Source organism: Canis lupus, chromosome 31, assembly GCF_003254725.2.
Source record: "Canis lupus dingo isolate Sandy chromosome 31, ASM325472v2, whole genome shotgun sequence".
Classification (NCBI taxonomy): Eukaryota; Metazoa; Chordata; class Mammalia; order Carnivora; family Canidae; genus Canis; species Canis lupus.
The window spans coordinates 27,090,910-27,109,694 of NC_064273.1; the positions used below are offsets into that span (position 1 = coordinate 27,090,910).

General features: G+C 44.5%; 2 protein-coding genes across 11 annotated transcripts in view; one reads left to right on the forward strand and one right to left on the reverse strand.

The window, feature by feature from the left end:
• The window catches only part of SCAF4 (SR-related CTD associated factor 4), a 58,273-nt gene extending 41,947 nt beyond the window's left edge, over positions 1-16,326 (reverse strand). For both annotated transcript variants that reach the window (XM_049104529.1, XM_025449733.3), the window contains exon 1: positions 15,839-16,326. In XM_049104529.1, coding sequence (XP_048960486.1) covers positions 15,839-15,868 — 30 coding nt within the window. In that variant the 5' untranslated portion in view covers positions 15,869-16,326. The remainder of the gene's footprint in view (positions 1-15,838) is intronic.
• A 165-nt stretch (positions 16,327-16,491) lies between these two features.
• LOC112661656 (uncharacterized) overlaps positions 16,492-18,785 on the forward strand; it is a 68,122-nt gene continuing 65,828 nt past the window's right edge. For 5 of the 9 annotated variants that reach the window (XM_049104532.1, XM_049104533.1, XM_025449737.3 and 2 more), the window contains exon 1: positions 16,494-16,648. The gene's annotated coding sequence lies outside the window, so the exon portion shown is untranslated. Of the gene's footprint in view, positions 16,649-18,785 lie in introns of all 9 variants that reach the window. The other 4 variants (XR_007407533.1, XR_007407532.1, XR_007407531.1 and 1 more) reach the window with 2 other exon arrangements.

Consider the following 18,785-nt stretch of genomic DNA (forward strand, 5'->3'; position numbering starts at 1 on the left):
TATATCAATAAGGAATAGTTTCAAGAGAAGGTAAAGAATGGGGCCAGCCCCGGTGGCACAGCGGTTTAGTGCCGCCTGCAGCCCAGGGCGTGATCCTGGAGACCCGGGATCGAGTCCCACATTAGGCTCCCTGCATGGTGCCTGCTTCTCCCTCTGCCTGTGTCTCTGCCTCTCTCTCTCTCTAGCTGTGTCTCTATGAATAAATAAATAAAATCTTAAAAAAAAAAAAAGGTAAAGAATGAAAATATTTGGCTTATGATGCCTGTAGAATTCAGTTTGAGGTCGTCAAAGTAACATGATACTCTGCTATTTGCTAACAGTATAAACTGACTAGTTAACCTCTAAACTTCAAGGATCTTTCAAATATGAAAAAAGGGATTAACAGTATATATTTCATCTCATAAGGCTATTAGAATTAAATGATAATATACATAAATCTCAGCCTCGTACCTGACATATTAAGTAACTCACTAAATAAAGCTATACAATGTCCTGAGATCTACACACACACGCAGAGTTCATTTTTTGTAATATCTTTTTTGTATTTCACCTACTATTCAAATACTGCATTTAGAGAAATCTTCTCTACAGTGACAATACTGTAGTATCAAAGACTCTTAAAGCTGTAATAGCATTTTAGGACCTAATCTGGTACTTACACTGAATTCAGAAATACTTTTATACCTGCAGCTCCTGCCTAGTGACATAAGGCTTAATATCTCATAACTAATCAGCTCTGATGGTTATAGAGGCCTCCTGTGTGCTAACTCCCAATCTCCCTTCTGATACTTTCCCTCCCCGTTTCCATTCTGAATAGTGATCTCTCTTGCATGACAAAATATTTAAAGAGAACTAAATATGTTTCCCACTCAACTATCTTCTTCAACTATTAGTAAAATGATGATTTCTAGATGTATCCTGGCTAATTCCTTTGTATGGTATTCCCAAATTGACATCATCCAGATGCATTACTGTTAACGGAAACTAGTGGACTGTATTATTATTAGTTTCCCATTTCTGCAATAACACATTACCACAAACTTAGAAGCTTAAGAACACCACAAATTTATCTTATAGTTTTGGAGGTCAGAATCTCAGTAGTCTGAATTTAAGGTGTTAGCTGGGCTACTACATTCTTTCTGGAGGCTCTAGGGCAGAATCTATTCCTTGGCTTTTCCAGCTTCTGCAAGGTATCTACATTCCTTTGGCTCATGGTCTCTTCTTCCATCTTTAAAGCCAACAGGGTAGCATCTTGTCCTCCTCGACCTCTGTGCTTCTGCTGTCACATCACTTTCTGACTCTCCTGTCTCTCTTATATAAGGACCTTTGGGATTACATTGGGCTCATCTAGATAATTCAGGATAATTAACCCATCCCAAGATCTGTAACCCAATCAGATCTGCACAGTAAGGCAACATATAAGAGATTCCAGGATTCCAGAAGTGGATGGGGGAGGAACAAATGAATGAAAGATCAATCGATCTTTCAAAAAAAAAAAAGTTGACACAGAGAGAAAACTCTCAAACTGTTTTCAATGGAATCTCTATCAAAATTCGATCTTCATGTTGGCTTTGCATTGTTTTCTAACAGTCCTTTCAACCTGCTTAGGTCATCTGGAAATAATTTTCTGCTACTTGATGCAGCAGCTACTCCAATCAGCTTATACATTTCATGAACTTTCATAAATACACTTTATATATGCCTTCCTCCAAATCAAGGTTTTTTTTTTTTAATTAATAAGAACAGGACCTACTTGTGGGATGACCCTATCTGATAGTCCTTGGACACTGCCTGTCAGGTAAAATTCACGTAACAATACTCTCATCCTACCTATATTTTTCTAATTTATTCATGATGAAGTCATGACAAATATCTTTCTGAAATATCTGGTTTATAGTCCTCACTAGACAAAACACTTCACAGAAGAAAAAAAGTTTAATTCGGTCAGTTATGAATTGTTAGTGGATCTGTTCTGGCTCCTAGATTAGAAATTTCCAGAAGTTCATAAAACAAATCAACAGAACCAGAAAAGATAAAAGTTATTGGCATTGAGTCTTTGAGTTCTGGAATATGCGTTTTCCTATTCTTTGAAAGAGAGCTGTCAAAGCAGGGAAAAGAATTAGAAGATTGTATTAGTCTAAATAACCCTTCTAACATCTAATCCCAATGTTTCCTTTAGAAATCTTTCAATGGAGCACTTACCTCTACATTTTTTTCCCTAAACTTGAAAAATTTTGCTTTCCTGAAATTTATTTTATAAAAAATTACACTAATTATATATGCAATATTCCTTCCTATTATCACCTCCAAGATGACAAATTCTGCTTTAAGGTCCTATTATTAATACTTAATTACAAACTTTAAACAAAAAATATGAATGCTTCCAAAAGGAAATATGTACACTGACAGCGACAGGTTGCTACTCAATCTCCCTCCTGATAGATGCAGATATCAAAATGTTTAATTCTAGTCTTTCTTCCTCTTTCATTCATTTGACTTAATTTATCAGACACATGAACTGTAACTGAATAAAGAGTTAAATCCAACATAACGTTAATGCTTATTAACATATAAACACTTTATAAGAGTACACATTACATTTCTTAACAAAGGGAAACAATTAGGAAAAAAAAACTTTTTAAAATCATTTTTTCTCTAAAGATGCTTTGTCTAATTACAGCTTAAAGACAGCTTTATAAAATACTAATGCAACAATTAGGAAAGGGATAACTAATAGCTCCTTTTACATGGCATTGTACTTTATGCCTAAGTACATTTTATCAAAGGTTTGTTCAAACCAATACATTTACTCAGGATCATGTCCTGAGTGGCAGATGCTCAACCGCTGAGCCACCCAGGTATCCCTAAACCAATACTTTCTTAGTTCTGAGCAATTCAACATGATAGGAGATAGGTTGAGAGGTAAAGAGAGTTGCAAACCAATCACATGCACAATGCCATTCTACCACCTATGCTGTTTTACCTGAAGGTAAGACATGTACAAACAATAAGAGATGGTGAAACTAAAAATAATAAAGAGGTAGTTCAATTAACAAAGGAAATCCCAATAGCCAATTAATAAACACAGGAAAAAAAGTTCAACCTTTCCAAAAATCAATGAAGTGCAAATAGTAAGATACAATTCTTCAATTGTCTAACTGGCATAAATGTAGATCAACATCAAGCAAAGAGGGTCCTCTACAGATGAGACCTAACTGGGGAGTTTTAGTTTCAGAAAAAAAATTTAAAGCTATGTAACAGGGCAGCCCTGGAGGCTCAGCGGTTTAGCACAGCCTTCAGCCCAGGGCCTGATCCTGGAAACCTGGGATCCAGTCCCACGTCGGGCTCCCTCCATGGAGCCTGCTTCTCCCTCTGCCTGTGTCTCTGCCTCTTTCTCTGTGTGTCTCTCATGAATAAATAAACAAAATCTTTAAAAAAAAATAAAATAAAGCTATGTAACAATAACAACCATATCTTTTAAGCCAACAATTCCACGTCTAGACGTTTATCTTAAACAATAATCAGGTCCTCAAATCTTCCATGATGACCATTTAAAAATTAGAAAATAATTTGTTATCAAAAATCTCTGGGAACCATATAAAAATTTCCAAGCACAAGTGGAAGGAGAAAAAGACTCAAACACTCTAAAACATTAATGGTATTCAATGGGATGGTATTTTCTTTTATTTCCTAATTTAAATTTACATAACTTGCATTAATTTCACAAGGAAAAATATTAAAATCCATTGATTTTAAAAATGAAAGATTTTGTGTCTGAGACTAAAATCCATTTCTCAACTTTTGATTATAAATATGATAAATATAATAAACATATAGAACCATCATTATCAGATACAGCTTATTCACAGATTAAACCTTGTCTCTGAAGTTCAGTTATTTTCAAGTCAATGGCTTATAATCTTTTTTTTAAAGATTTTATTTATTCATGAGATGCACACAGAGACAGGCAGAGGGAGCATGATGTGGGACTTGATCCTGGGACTCCAGGATCACACCCTGAGCTGAAAGCAGACGATCAACCTCTGAGCCATCCAGGTGTCCCAATGGCTTGTAAATCTTTAGCAAGTTTTTCAAAATTATTAAAACAATTTTTTAAAAATAGATTTAAAATTTTGCCTCTTTAAACTTTGCAGTAACTGGTGCTCTTGTGGATATAAAACCCAAATTTGAGAAATCACTGTCTTTGTGTTTTGCTGACCCCGCGCGTTGAAGAAAGTACCCCCTTTAATACTGACATACTTTACTGCCAAGCAAATTCTATTTACTTTCCATAGAATCAAGTCTTTTGAAACCCAAATGTTTAACCAATTCTCAACTTGCTTAGAGGAAGGTACAGAAACAAGACAGTCTGGTATTAATATGAAATACTCCTAAGATGAAGCAAATTTATAAGGCTTTTTAAAACAAAGAGTCAGGAAAAAGAAACCATTGTCTCCCTGCTCCTACTGAGCAGTCTTTTCATTTGACTTAAACACTAGAAAATAGTTCCATTTATTTCTCTACAAAATTCACTTTTCAGATTTCTAAAGAACCCTAACCAGATATTTTTACAAGCCACGCAGCTGCACAGAATATTCTCAAGTTCAAAAATTAAAAAAAAAAATTCAAGCTTTTCCTACATTGCTTTACCTTCTGTATCTTCCTACAAACTCTCCAACTTTTCTCCTAGTTCCAGAATTTGGAGTAATGTTTTACAAAATACACATCTATAAATACAAATAAAAATATTTAATATTCAACATAAAACTACTTTTGAGTTAACTATTTATATCTCTATGTGCATTAAGAAAATAGAATACAGCAGGGGTGCCTGGGTGGCACAGTTGGTTGAGCGCCCAACTTTTGGTTTCAGCTCAGGTCGTGATCTCAGAGTCTTGAGATAAAGCCCTGAGTCTGCTCTGTGCTTAACAGTGAGTCCACCTGGGATATTGTTTCCCTCTCCTTTTGCCTTTTCTGCCAGAGCTCGCAAGCTCTAAAATAAATAAATAAATCTTTAAAAAGGGGAAAGAGAATATGGCAAACAATAGTTTAAATGTCATCTGCATTATTCCCCACTTTTTAATTCTATCACCAAGCCCCATTTGTTACCATTTGCTGCTGGCATAACTAATTTTCTAAGCAGTTAATTTCTGACAACTTAATTTATCAAATATGTCCTTAATTTATTACTCATTTAAGACTAACTCTCCTACAATTTCCAAGAGTCTACCCTTAACTCAAAAAAATCTTTTGAAGTAATCTCTACACCCAACGTAGGACTCAAACTCGCAACCCCAAGATGGAGAGGAAAGTCCCATACTCTAATGACCCAGCCAACCAGGTGCCCCTCACTCAAACTTTTCACTTTAGAACCAAGGCGGCCTCTCTTTAGCAGAGCTTTTAACCTATTCAGTTCCACCTTAGGACAACAGGTCATTTTTCTATTTCTAACCTGCATTTTGGTTCACTGAACTACAATCAATCCTCCACTTCTTTCTTTTCACTTGATCAAGAAATAGACCAGAGGGTGACTTTAAGAAATGGCAAATATTTTATCCATGCCACTGCTCTACTAGTACAGATGCAAAATTGCAAAATTACTTCTACTGTGCTTCATTAGTGAACTTTGTGTCCCCCCAAAATTGGCTACAGAACATTATTGTGAGGGGCACCTGGGTGGGTCAGTCGGTTAAACGTTAGTCTTCAATTCAACTCTGGGATCAAGCCCTACAAGCCCTGCGTCCAGCGTTCATCCAGCTCCCTGCTTAGTGGGGAATCTGCTCCTCCCTCTCCGTCTGCTTTCTCGCTAGCTCACTCTCTCTCTCTAAAATAAATAAATCTTAAAAAAAAATTTTTGTGAATTAGGTATTTCCTCCTAGACTTTATATTTTATTTTATTTTTTTAAGATTTTATTTATTTATTCATGAAAGACAGAGAGAGAGAGAGAGAGGGAGAGAGAGAGAGGGGCAGAGGGAGAAGCAGGCTCCATGCAGGGAGTCCGATGCGGGACTCGATCCTGGGACTCCAGAATCATGCCCTGGGCCAAAGGCAGGTGCTCAACCGCTGAGCCACCCAGGGATCCCTCCTCCTAGACTTTAATAGAAGAAATAAAATTAGTTCTTGGATATGGAATCATTTGATTAGAAGAAAAAATAAAAATCATCCCATACTTCATGTATTTCATTTATAACCAGTTATTTCCACAAAGTTCTTATGAATGGATTTACACACAAGCATGGGACAAAACTGAAAATGTTAGCATTTATAAAATCCTCAGTTTGAGACATCTGGGTGGCTCAGCAGCTGAGTGTCTGCCTTCGGCTCAGGGGGTAGTCCCAGAGTCCTGGGGTCGAGTCCTACATCAGGCTCCCTTCGAGGAGCCTGCTTCTTCCTCTGTCTATGTCTCTGCCTCTCATGAATAAACAAACAAAATCTTTTAAAAAATAAATAAAATTCTCAATTTAAGATTTTAGTTCTGAATATAAATCAGTAAAAGAAATACAAATGCCTTTAAGTTTTAAACATGGATCATATATGCATGACTTAAAAATTTACCAAGCTTCATTATTCTTAAACTTCTACAAATCCTTCCAAAAGTATGCATTATAGTGCACTTGCTGCCATGCTTCAGATGTACAAAAGTTGTCAGTGAGCCCTCTCCCCTCATAAACACTCGAGTAGACAAAGATCTGCTCAAAAAAACTTCAGCACAACCATATGGGGCTATGGATTGGGCTCAGATGGGTACTTAAGAGTACTCAGTCAAATCTCAGAACTGACATTTCTACACAGTGTGACCTTGGTTAATTCACACCATCTCTTAGGTTTCCCTACCTTTAAAATGGAAAGAGTACAAAGGCACACCTATATAAAACTCTTAGCCCATTAGCTGTCATCTGGTAGTTAATGAGCAAATGCCCGATACTTTTCCTGTCTGTCGTTCTCCTGGACAGCCCCATTGGACTACTTCTTAAAATAGTATGTAAAAACTAAAGATACCCTATAAAACAAACTTAGGATTCAGTATCAACAAAAATTTACAGAACCTCTTGGTCGCTACCACATACTGTTTTCAATGGAAAGAAAATCCGACCAAACAACAAAACAATGAAAATGGTGTGCTAAAAATGAACGTTTTCCTATTTTTTAAAACAAGTTTGAGATATAATTTATATGCCATAAAACTGACCCCCTTAAAGTATAAAATTCAGTGGGTTTTTTTCTTTTTTACTATATTCAGAGTTGAGCAGCCATCAGCACTATTTTGTTTTAGAATACTTTGATCCCCTCCAAAAAATTCCATACCCATTCCTCCCTGCCACCAACCAATAATCCATGTCTCTATGGATTTGCCTATTTTTGGCATTAAACAATAATTAGAGCCTTTATAAAGATTTGAACATATCTCCAATGAACCCCAAACTTGGCTGTCCTTTCCAAAGTGACTTCTTCTCACTCAGCATCTCTTAATTAAGGTGAACAGGGTGATATATGGCCATTAAAGTCTAAAGAATATTTTGTTTCCTAAAGGCTTAAAAGGCATATTACAGTAAATTTCCATATTATAGGCTTCCTTTCAGCAGGGTATAATTCTACTTCAGCTAAAACTCAGCTCTGACAAAGTCAAAAGGAAGGAAAAAAGTGGAATACTCATGATAAAATGCATAAAGACATTAAAAATACCACAGAGAGATTTACAGACTATAGAGCTGGCCAACTATTGCTAAGTTAACAGGGTACGGACAGTGGGACAACGGGAGAAGCCAATACAGGTCAGGCAATCAGTGGGTGACCTGTCTCTAAAGACTCTAAATAAAATAATAAAACTGATTGAAATCATTTTATCATCACTAAGCACTGGCAATTCTAAGTAATATGAGGTATAAAATATTCCTTCCCCTAAAACATGTTGTTGACTGAGATGCTTAAGTTTTTAATCCATTGCTGTGGTTACTGTTAAGTTTTAACAATATATAAGCACCAAATCTGTACATTTTTACTACATATCCTTTACTAAACTATCTTTTCGAAGGGGAAATTCATTAGGAAATCCTCCATTTATGCGGGCAGTGACTAAAACACACAGATTTCGCTGTACCTATTCATTTGGAGAGTCACTACAAAGAGATTTAGTATAGTCTGCACCCAGGCTCAGTTTGTTTCTCCAATCCTATAGTTCCTGTGTGTGTGTGCGCGTTTAAACAGTATATTCAGAATATGATACTTGAGTGCAACTCCTCTTTCTGAAATCTTTTTTTCTGCTATCAATATTTACAAACAGCCAGAATCAACCTTGAACACAGAGCTTGAAGAACCATAAACAAAAATCATGGAGAATGCCATTACCACTCAACAAAATATAAGTGGCCACTTACATGTAAAGAATGTTTAACTAATAGAAATCTGTATTTAATTTTTTGGTGGAAAATTTTCAGTGAATTTTTTTGACTGAGGAGACATTTGAAAGTTGCTACAATAAAACTGAAAAAAAGACATTCTAGATTTCTAGAATTTTTGTGAAGTGGTTTTTTCCTAAATTTCTAACCAAAGGTAACTTATGTTTAAGATTCCCTAATTAGTATAGGTCTTTTGCTTTATGCACAACTTTTCACAATTAAAACTATTAAAAAGTGTTCTTCAATCAATTATAGGTGAAGATTGATCAACTGGGCTATAACTGTCTACTAAACACAAATATGTAAAGATCATCTTGACAGTCACTGACAAATACATAGAAAGTAAGGGTTTAAAAAGAAACTAGGATATCATAGTAAGTCATTATGACAGCAGTATGTAGATAAGTTTTCTTGCTTTTCCCCCCAAAAAGTATGAATGCAATTAAAAAATATTAACTCCTTTTTTTTCCCACTGTAATATATATTTGCAAATAGCATAAAGTTCAAGTTTCTTTCATGGCCAATCTTATGATTGTTTCTGGAATTAATTTTATTGTAGAAGAGGGATGTATTAAAAAGAAAAAGAAAAATTGCGCTCTGGATGTCAAATATGCAAGGTATGCCACTGCTCTATAGTCTCTTCCAACTAGGATTACTGACCCACATGGATTTATACCAAAATCACCAATTATCCAAACACAAATGATAACTTTCAGAGGAACTTGGATGGCCCTCTACTTTTAATTGAGCCCTGCTATCTCCCCCACCCCCACCACCCTATGAATCCGTCAAAATCTTAGCTTCTAGTTCTTAACTTCACTCCAGAGTTACATTGGATTTCCTGCAGAATTCGCTACTAATCAGTACAATGTGCTTCACTGGAATATCAAAGCTTCTGTATTTATCTATGCCTTCACAAGTACCAGTAAGGAGCTCTAGATGTAAAGCAATGAAACGTAATCAATAGGCCCAGCGGCTGAGTGTCTACCTTGACTGAGTGTCTACCTTCAACTCAGGGGATGATCCACTAAGGTCCTAGGATTGAGTCTCATATCGGGCTCCCTCCAGGGAGCCTGCTTTTTTCCCTATGTCTCTGCACCTCTGTGTCTCTCATAAACAAATAAATAAAATCTTAAAAAAAAATGTCATCAATAAACCATGCAAATATTTACCAGGACGAAGGTGATCAGGGTATAATAAATTATAATACTGTTTGTGAAATATTAATAGTTCAAAAAATTCAAAAATTGTGATAATCACATGTAATATTAACACAGAAATGTACATAGGTCTCTTCAAGTCTAAGCTTTCAACAAATCTTTTATTTTTTTATTTTTTATCTTTTTAAAGATTATTTATGAGAGACAGAGAGAGAGAGGGAGACAGAGACACAGGCAGAGCAAGAAGCAGGCTCCATGCAGGGAGCCTGATGCGGGACTCGATCCCGGGTCTCCAGGATCACGCCCTGGGCCAATGGCAGGCACTAAACTACTGAGCCACCCAGGGGTCCCCTCAACAAATCTTTTAAAAACCTAGTTCTTTTTTTTAAAAGACTTTATTTATTCATGAGAGACACAGAGAGAGAGAGAGAAGCAGAGACACAGGCAGAGGGAAAAGCAGGCTCCATGCAGGGAGCCCGACGTGGGACTCAATCCGGGTCTCCAGGATCACGCCCTGCACCGCCCTGCATCGAAGGCAGCGCCAAACCACTGAACCACCTGGGTCTGCCCTAAAGGCCTAGTTCTAAGGCAAGCAAAACTACCACCAAACTCTACTTTTTCCTGTTCCATAGGAACAGAATATTAACCAATGTTACCAAAATAGGTAATTTACTCATTCTGTATACCTGATAACATAGTGTAGCTTGTTTTTAGCTCATAATTAAAGATGTATGCTGTTGCTCTGAAGTATACTTAAAAAAAAAAAAAAAGGATCTGGCATATATTATCTCAACAAATGTTATGAATAATACTAAAGGTTCATCATTTATGTAACAACTTTTTTCCTACCATGTTACCAAAATATATTCAAAACAAGATTTCAATGTGTGCAAATATCTACAGAAGTTACTTGGAATGCTTTAAGTGTATTATATTCACTTGGGTTCCAAGGCAGAGAACCTGTAATTTGTATCTGGCAAAAAATACCCTGCCCCAACACCAACTACCATTTTGTCAACTTTCTGCCAGGTAGTTTTATGTCCTGAATTCTGTCTCACAAGATTTATTTTATTTTTATTTTTTTTAAAGATTTATTTACTCATTCATTCAGAGAGAGCGAGAGAGAGGCAGAGACACAGGCAGAGGGAGAAGCAAGCTCCATGCAGGAAGCCCGATGTGGGACTCGATCCCGAGTCTCCAGGATCACACCCCGGGCTGCAGGCAGCACTAAACTGCTGCGCCACCAGGGCCGCCCCTCTCACAGGATTTATAAGCCAACTTTTCCATTATTCCAATTTTTCTCTGAATCCGTTCCTTATCATGTGTCCATGTAATCTTTTCTGAACCAAAATACTAAATGAAATGCTATACTTCTAGAGAAGAGGATATTTTCAACAAGAACATCAGTGATAAATGCTGCAACAGAAAGCTCTGAAGAGCCAGCGTTATTACATTCACCACAAAACCAGACCTCTACTGTTGCTGGAGATAAGCAATTTTCTGAGAGTCCAGAAAGAACAGAGGAATAACGCGGTAACTTTTTAATATCTAAAACTCCTGTGGTAACAGCATAATATGGTCAAATGAGGCAAGGAAAATCTCCAATTTTGCCTCAACTGTTGCCCTGGGCCTCTACATCTCTTCCACGCAGTAAAAATCTTGTGTCAACTCTGTCCACTGCTCTATATAGACCTCTCCAAGAAGGGAATGATCAAAAACAACTAAAGACTAACATTAGCAGGTTAAGAAAAAAAAAAAAAAACAAAACCTTTTAACAAAGCATCTTCATCATATGATTTAAATTCTGGACGATAATCATACCTAGTAATCAATAGGCGAAACATACAATAGTCCATACACAAAAATTTCCGGTGGGAAAAGAAAGAGGTGGTAGGTTCCATATGGAACTCAACTCTTCCTTCACAGTAAGAGTTGGTTCAAGATAAGTTGGTTCAACACTTATCCCAAGTGGATAAGTGTACCAACATAAATTCATACTTAGAGTATTCATACTTTAAAAGTCTTCTTTAAAAAAATATTTTATCTTAGAGAGGGAAAGAGAGAGAGCACGTGTGGACTGCACGAGTGAGGGGAGGGGCAGAGGGTAAGGGAGAGTCTCAAGCAGACCTCATGCTGAACTCTGGAGCCCAAGGTGAAGCTGGACCTCAGGACCCTGAGCCAAAACCATGAATCTGATGCTTAACTGACTGGGCCACCCAGGTGCCCCTAATTAAAAGTCTTAAAACTCATAGATGCTGCCCCTTCCCAAAACAGTGTGGGGAGATACGTTCTTTTGAGATTAGAGAAGATTGGTTAAAAGCTAAAAATGCAATACATGGATTTTAAAAAAAATCCAATCTATAACCTGCATTCTTTCAACAAACTTACAAAATACCAAACTCTTCACATTAAGGAGTACATAAACGCAGCGTAAAGCAAATATTGGCTATAAATGATCATTTTTTTCCCCACTCTTTTTACAACACTTAAAGTATCTCACCAAAAAAGCCCCCTGTTTAATGAGTATCTCTAACAACTTCATTCTTTTATCTTCCTTCATCAGATACTGACCTCTTTTACCTGTGCTGATCTGTACCTTTCCTTTTATCCACAATTTTATTCTAAGCATGCCCTCTCATTGCTTTAAACTGTGCTTCTCTACACTTCCCCTCTCACAACGTGCTCAAACTTCTACTCCCATGGGAGACCAGGCTTCAATATCACTTATTAAGGCTAAGACCATATACATCCTATGTAAATATACAAATAGCCTACCACCAGTGTCTACTACACTGTTAACTGTTCTTTCCCTTCATTCTTGAAGCGACTTTGTCCTTAAATCCCTTAAAACCAAACTTCTACAAAAGACTACATCTGTGACCTTTATTTCCTCATCTCCCTCATCATCTTTCAACCTTAAACTTCAGATGCCATTACTCTCAAATTTTAGCAGCTTTTTTCTTAAGTCTTAACCTGTAACCACTCCCCCGGTATTACACAAAATATTATCTTTAGGCAGCAATTAAGATGGGGAGATGTGCATTCAAATCCCAACTCCACCATTAGCTAATAGCATGCCCCTGGGCCAATTATTATTTAACTGCTTTGAAAATCAGTTTCCTTGTCTATAAATGGACGTCTGTGGAAAGTTGTAGGAATATTAGGTACATATTTATAAAATGCCGGATATGCCATAGATGCTTATTAAAAATATTAATTCATTTTCTCACCCTCTCTGAATTTTCTCCAGGGCACATCTGGGAGTGACTTCCAGATGTCTCCCTCTATTTCCTGGTTGCTTCCAAGTTTGAGTTCTACATGCCCAATTGCTTGCCAAAAATTTACACGACTTTTCCACTCAGTCTCAAACTCAACCTGTTCAAAAACCAAACATTTTCCCCCTTCCACTAAATACGCTTTTGATGACTGCTTGACTTGTGTTAATAGCATCACCGCTTTCCAAGCACCCAGTGGGGGCAAAAGGTGCTTAGAAGCCTATCAGATGGCAAAGTCCATGGATTCCTCTGGCCCATATGCTTCTCCTCCTCTCCCTGCCACTTAATACACATGCCAAGTTCAGATTTTACTTAATTCTACCTCAGTCCTCAAAATGCCAATCTTCCTCAAATCTCTGCTTTCTACAATATATACAAATCAAGCAATTTTTGTGACTATATCACCCTACTACTTAAAATCTTCAGTTTATCCAGAACCTAAAAATTTAAACACATTAGACAGACATGAAGCTTGTCATGCCCCCCAATTACTTAACCAGTAGTGGCCTTTGGAATCAAACTACTGTTCAGTTCTTCAGCACTACTACCCTTCAATCTCTACTTTTTACACCTTCTACATCCTAAAACTGACTCCACTTTATCTTCCCCAGGTCTTCACTGAACCCCCATAGCCATCCCACAGTACTTTTTAAGAGCCCCAAAGGAGGCTGTTCTATCACACGTTAGAATTATCTGCCTAACTCCTGTGTCCTCTATTAGATCAGGCTCCTAGGAGACAGAGACCCTTAGTAGTAACAGAACAGCTCTCTAATTGAGCACGGGCTCAAAAGTTTGTAAAATTAAGGTAAGATTTGGGAGATTTGAGGTTACAGGGAACTAACCAATAACATTTCACGAATGAGGAGAAGTAACAGAGAAGCACTACAAATCAAACAGTACAAGGTAAGTTTTAAAGTTAGGCTAGTTTCTCTGGAAGAAAGTTTTTTTCAGAAGAAAGTCAAAACTGGCAACACACCTAACATAATGTAATTTGTAGTTCATAAAGTAAGAGTGGAAATGGAAATAAAAAGTATTTGAGCAGAAAGGTGAACAATGACATGAAAATTCTCACTTTGTGTATTTTAAAAAGGTTAAAATACCATTTCCCTTTTTTGAGAAGTCAATATCATACCTTATTTTGGTTTTCCAAAGTAAAAACTACTGATCAGTTTTCCAGAACGTATTTTGTTTAATGTCAACTTCCACAATGCTTAACTCAGAATTAAATACTTCGGATCTTAAGAATACTCTAGAAATTCCCGCTCTTTGTGCATTAAGAGTTGACATTAAAAAAGTCAATAATGTTTTACCTCGAGAAAGAAATGTACTCATCATCTTTAAAAAACTGTTGTACCATTTGTAAAATTCTCATGCATTCAACAAGTTACTAGTATGCCTCCTACGGTGAGGGGAGGAGCAAAGAACAGAAACTCCCTGCCCTCATGGAGTCAACATTCCAGTGAATTTTGCCTTCAGGACACCAAGCCAGCTTCCAAACCTACCTTGGGAGCATTATCACAAATTCCCTAGCCATCAAGTAAATATCAGGAAATATTTCGTTATCTTGAAAACCATCACACTGTCCAACACCCGTTTCTACTGCGTTTAAGACATTTTATGTACCCATCGGTTGAAGACAACTTATTTCCAGGATACTCTGCTAAGGCAATAAAAGGTCCTAACAGCAGGGTTACTGGAGGGTCCCCTATTATTTCGGCACTGCAGATCTAAAAGAAAAGCTACCGCACCTCAATTCTGCCACGAGTAAAATCACAAAATCTTAGGGTGAGACGCAGCAAGTTGTTAACGCCCTATCAAGACCTCTCTAGAGCTACAGCACTACATACATCTGACTTTTTTCAATGCTGGGTTTATCTGGAGTGTTTGGCGAAGTGAGCTAATCCAACCCAACACACGCCAACAGTTTCCATCCCGTAACTGTATTTTAAAATCAATGGTCAAGTCCCCCCCCTCCCCCACCCCCCACCCCCAAATAAATTCTGACGGGAGAGAATGTGTGGACTCTACGCCCCAAACCCAGCACCTGGAATGACTTTGGAGATAAAACTATCGAGCTCTAAGGCGGCAGGCAGCTTTGTTCCCGGTTTGGGGAGGTTTTCACATGCAAATGTTTCCCCCTAGAAGGGAGCCGCGGATTAACTACCGCGGGAGGAGCGCGAGGATTGGGGGGGGGGGGGGGGGGAACGGGGACCCGAGGCCGAAGCCGGCTTTCCGCCGGACTGAGGCGGAGCAAGCACTCCTCTCCCATTCAACTTTTTAGGTGTCGCGTTGGGGCCGCGGAGCCCATTAGGAGGGCCGTGTTCACCGGCTGGGAACCGTCAGGGGCCACCCCGTCTTCACCTGGGAACCCCGCTCCCCGAGCGTGCGTGTGAGTGTCGGGAGCCGGGGGACGGACACCCTCTCTCCAAACTGCCCCCGGGGGCCCGGGATCAGAGTCCAGCCGCCGCCGCGCCGCGGCCTGAGCAACAGGAGAGCCCAGGCCGCCGCTCCGCCAGCCCGGCGACCGGCAGATGCTCCCGCTCCCCCGCCCCCAACCAACCCCACACGCCCGCCCGCGCTTCTTTCTTAGCCCCTTGCGGGCTCCCGGCACCGCGAAGCCAGTAGCGGGGCCGGGGGGGCGGCCGGCGGGAGCGCCCGGACCTTGGAGAGAGGGCGAAGTTAGAGGCGCCGGCGGCGGCGGCGGCGGCGGCGCGGGCTGGGGGAGGCCGGGGGAGGCCGGAAGGGGGCGACCGGGGCAGCCCGAGGTCGCCGCCCGGGGGTGGGCGGTGGGGGAGGGGTGCGGGGTCGGCGCCCGGGGCCCGGGGCCGCCGCGACCTCTCCCCGACCGCAGGCCGCTCCGCGCAGGCCCCGCCGCCCCGGAACCCCGGGCAGGAAGCGTCCCCACCCCGCCCGAAGCTTTAAACCTCCGGCGGCGGGAGACACGGGAGACACGGGGGCCCCGGCGGCCCCGGCGGCCCGGCAGCCCCGGCCCCGAGCACTCCTCACCTCCTGGTTGAAGGCGTTGACGGCGTCCATGTTCGCGCTGCGGCGGCGGCTGCTCCGGGCCCGCCGGTCACATAGACCTCGCGCCGCGGCGGAGCGGGGCCGGGGAACCGGCCGGGCCTGAGGGGCGGGGGGGAGGCGGCGAGCGGCGGAGCCAGAGGCCGGGCAGGAAGCGGCTGCGGCCGAGGCGGCGGGGCGGGCGGCCGAGGCGGAGGGTGGCGGGCCCCCTCTCAGTCCCGTTCGGAGGATGAGGAAAAGGAGGCGGCGGCGGCGGCGCTGGGCTCCAACATGTCCGTTTGGCGGTGGCGGCTGCGCTCTGCGTCTCGCTGACACGGCCCCCCGCGCCCTCACGCACTGGCCCACACTGGCCCGACCGGCGAGCGAGCGGGCGGGCCTCTCTCTCTCCCTCTCGCCAGCGGGATGGCGGCAGCGGCCCGAGTCCACGCCGCGCGGGGCACCCTGGGACGGCTCGGGCCTCCCAGCGCTTCCTGTGCCCGGCTCCCGCCCCGCCCCGCCCCGCCCCGCCCCGCCCGCCCCGCCCCGCCCCGGGCGCGCTGGCCCCGCCCCCGCCCCGGCCCCGCCCCCCGCCCCGCGCAACGCGCGCCCGGCTGCTGGCGCGTGACGCGGGGACGCTGGGCGCTTTCCCGCCGGCGGCGACGACGGCGGCGGCGGCGGCAGAGGCCCCGGGAGGTCGCCTGGCGCTGAGGCTCGGCCCCGCCGAGGGCGCCGGAGAGCGCGGGACCCCGGAGTCGGGAGGCGCGCACGGAGAGGGCCCGCGCACACCCGCGCCCCTGCCCGACGCGGCGTTCCCCGGTGCGCTTTCGAGCCATTTCTGCCCGAGCAGGCCGTGCACCCCGGGCGCGGCGGGCGGGCGTGCGGGCACGGACCCATTGGCTCTCCGCTGTCGGGAACAAAGGGCGCGGGACTTAACCTCAGCCCCCTGAGCGTGCAGCCTCTCCGCCCGTGCAGCCCTGTGTCTGTGTGCGCAGCCTCTCCGCCTGTGCAGCCCTGTGCCTGCTCTGTGTGTGCAGCCTCACCGCCCGTGCAGCCCTGTGTCTGTGTGTGCAGCCTCTCTGCCTGTGCAGCCCTGTGCCTGCTCTGTGTGTGCAGCCTCTCCGCCTGTGCAGCCCTGTCTGTGTGTGCAGCCTCTCCGCCTGTGTAGCCCTGTGTCTGTGCGTGCAGCCTCACCTCCTGTGCAGCCCTGTGTCTGCTCTGTGCGCAGCCTCTCCGCCTGTGCAGCCCTGTGCCTGCTCTGTGTGTGCAGCCTCTCCGCCTGTGCAGCCCTGTGTCTGTGTGTGCAGCCTCACCACCTGTGCAGCCCTGTGCCCGCTCTGTGCACGCAGCCTCACCGCCTGTGCAGCCCTGTGCCTGCTCTGTGTGTGCAGCCTCTCCGCCTGTGCAGCCCTGTGCCTGCTCTGTGCGCGCAGCCTCTCCGCCTGTGCAGCCCTGTGTCTGCTCTGTGCGCAGCCTCTCCGCCTGTGCAGCCCTGTGCCTGCTCTGTGTGTGCAGCCTCTCCGCCTGTGCAGCCCTGTGCCTGCTCTGTGCACGCAGCCTCTACGCCTGTGCAGCCCTGTGTCTGTGTGTGCAGCCTCACCACCTGTTCAGACCTGTGTCTGCTCTGTGCGCGCAGCCTCTCCGCCCGTGCAGCCCTGTGCCTGCTCTGTGCGTGCAGCCTCTCCGCCTGTGCAGCCCTGTGCCTGCTCTGTGCCGCAGCCTCTCCGCTTGTGCAGCCCTGTGCCTGCTCTGTGCACGCAGCCTCTACGCCTGTGCAGCCCTGTGTCTGTGTGTGCAGCCTCACCACCTGTGCAGACCTGTGTCTGCTCTGTGCGCGCAGCCTCTCCGCCCGTGCAGCCCTGTGCCTGCTCTGTGCGTGCAGCCTCTCCGCCTGTGCAGCCCTGTGCCTGCTCTGTGCCGCAGCCTCTCCGCCTGTGCAGCCCTGTGTCTGTGTGTGCAGCCTCACCGCTTGTGCAGCCCTGTGTCTGTGTGTGCAGCCTCACCACCTGTGCAGACCTGTGCCCGCTCTGTGCGTGCAGCCTCTCCGCCTGTGCAGCCCTGTGCCTGCTCTGTGCGCGCAGCCTCTCCGCCTGTGCAGCCCTGTGTCTGTGCGCGCAGCCTCACCGCCCGTGCAGCCCTGTGTCTGCTCTGTGCGCGCAGCCTCTCCGCCCGTGCAGCCCTGTGTCTGCTCTGTGCACGCAGCCTCTCCACGTGTGCAGCCCTGTGTCTGCTCTGTGTGCGCAGCCTCGCCGCCTGTGCAGCCCTGTGTCTGCTCTGTGTGCGCAGCCTCTCCGCCCTTGCAGCCCTGTGTCTGTGCGCGCAGCCTCTCTGCCCGTGCAGCCCTGTGTCTGCTCTGTGCGCGCAGCCTCACCGCCCGTGCAGCCCTGTGTCTGTGCGCGCAGCCTCTCCGCCGGTGCAGCCCTGTGTCTGCTCTGTGCGCGCAGCCTCACCGCCTGTGCAGCCCTGTGTCTGTGCGCGCAGCCTCTCCGCCCGTGCAGCCCTGTGTCTGTGCGCGCAGCCTCTCCGCCTGTGCAGCCCTGTGTCTGCTCTGTGCGCAGCCTCTCTGCCTGTGCAGCCCTGTGCCTGCTCTGTGTGTGCAGCCTCTCCGCCTGTGCAGCCCTGTGCCTGCTCTGTGCACGCAGCCTCTACGCCTGTGCAGCCCTGTGTCTGTGTGTGCAGCCTCACCACCTGTGCAGACCTGTGCCCGCTCTGTGCGTGCAGCCTCTCCGCCTGTGCAGCCCTGTGCCTGCTCTGTGCGCGCAGCCTCTCCGCCTGTGCAGCCCTGTGTCTGTGCGCGCAGCCTCACCGCCCGTGCAGCCCTGTGTCTGCTCTGTGCACGCAGCCTCTCCACGTGTGCAGCCCTGTGTCTGCTCTGTGTGCGCAGCCTCGCCGCCCGTGCAGCCCTGTGTCTGCTCTGTGTGCGCAGCCTCTCCGCCCTTGCAGCCCTGTGTCTGTG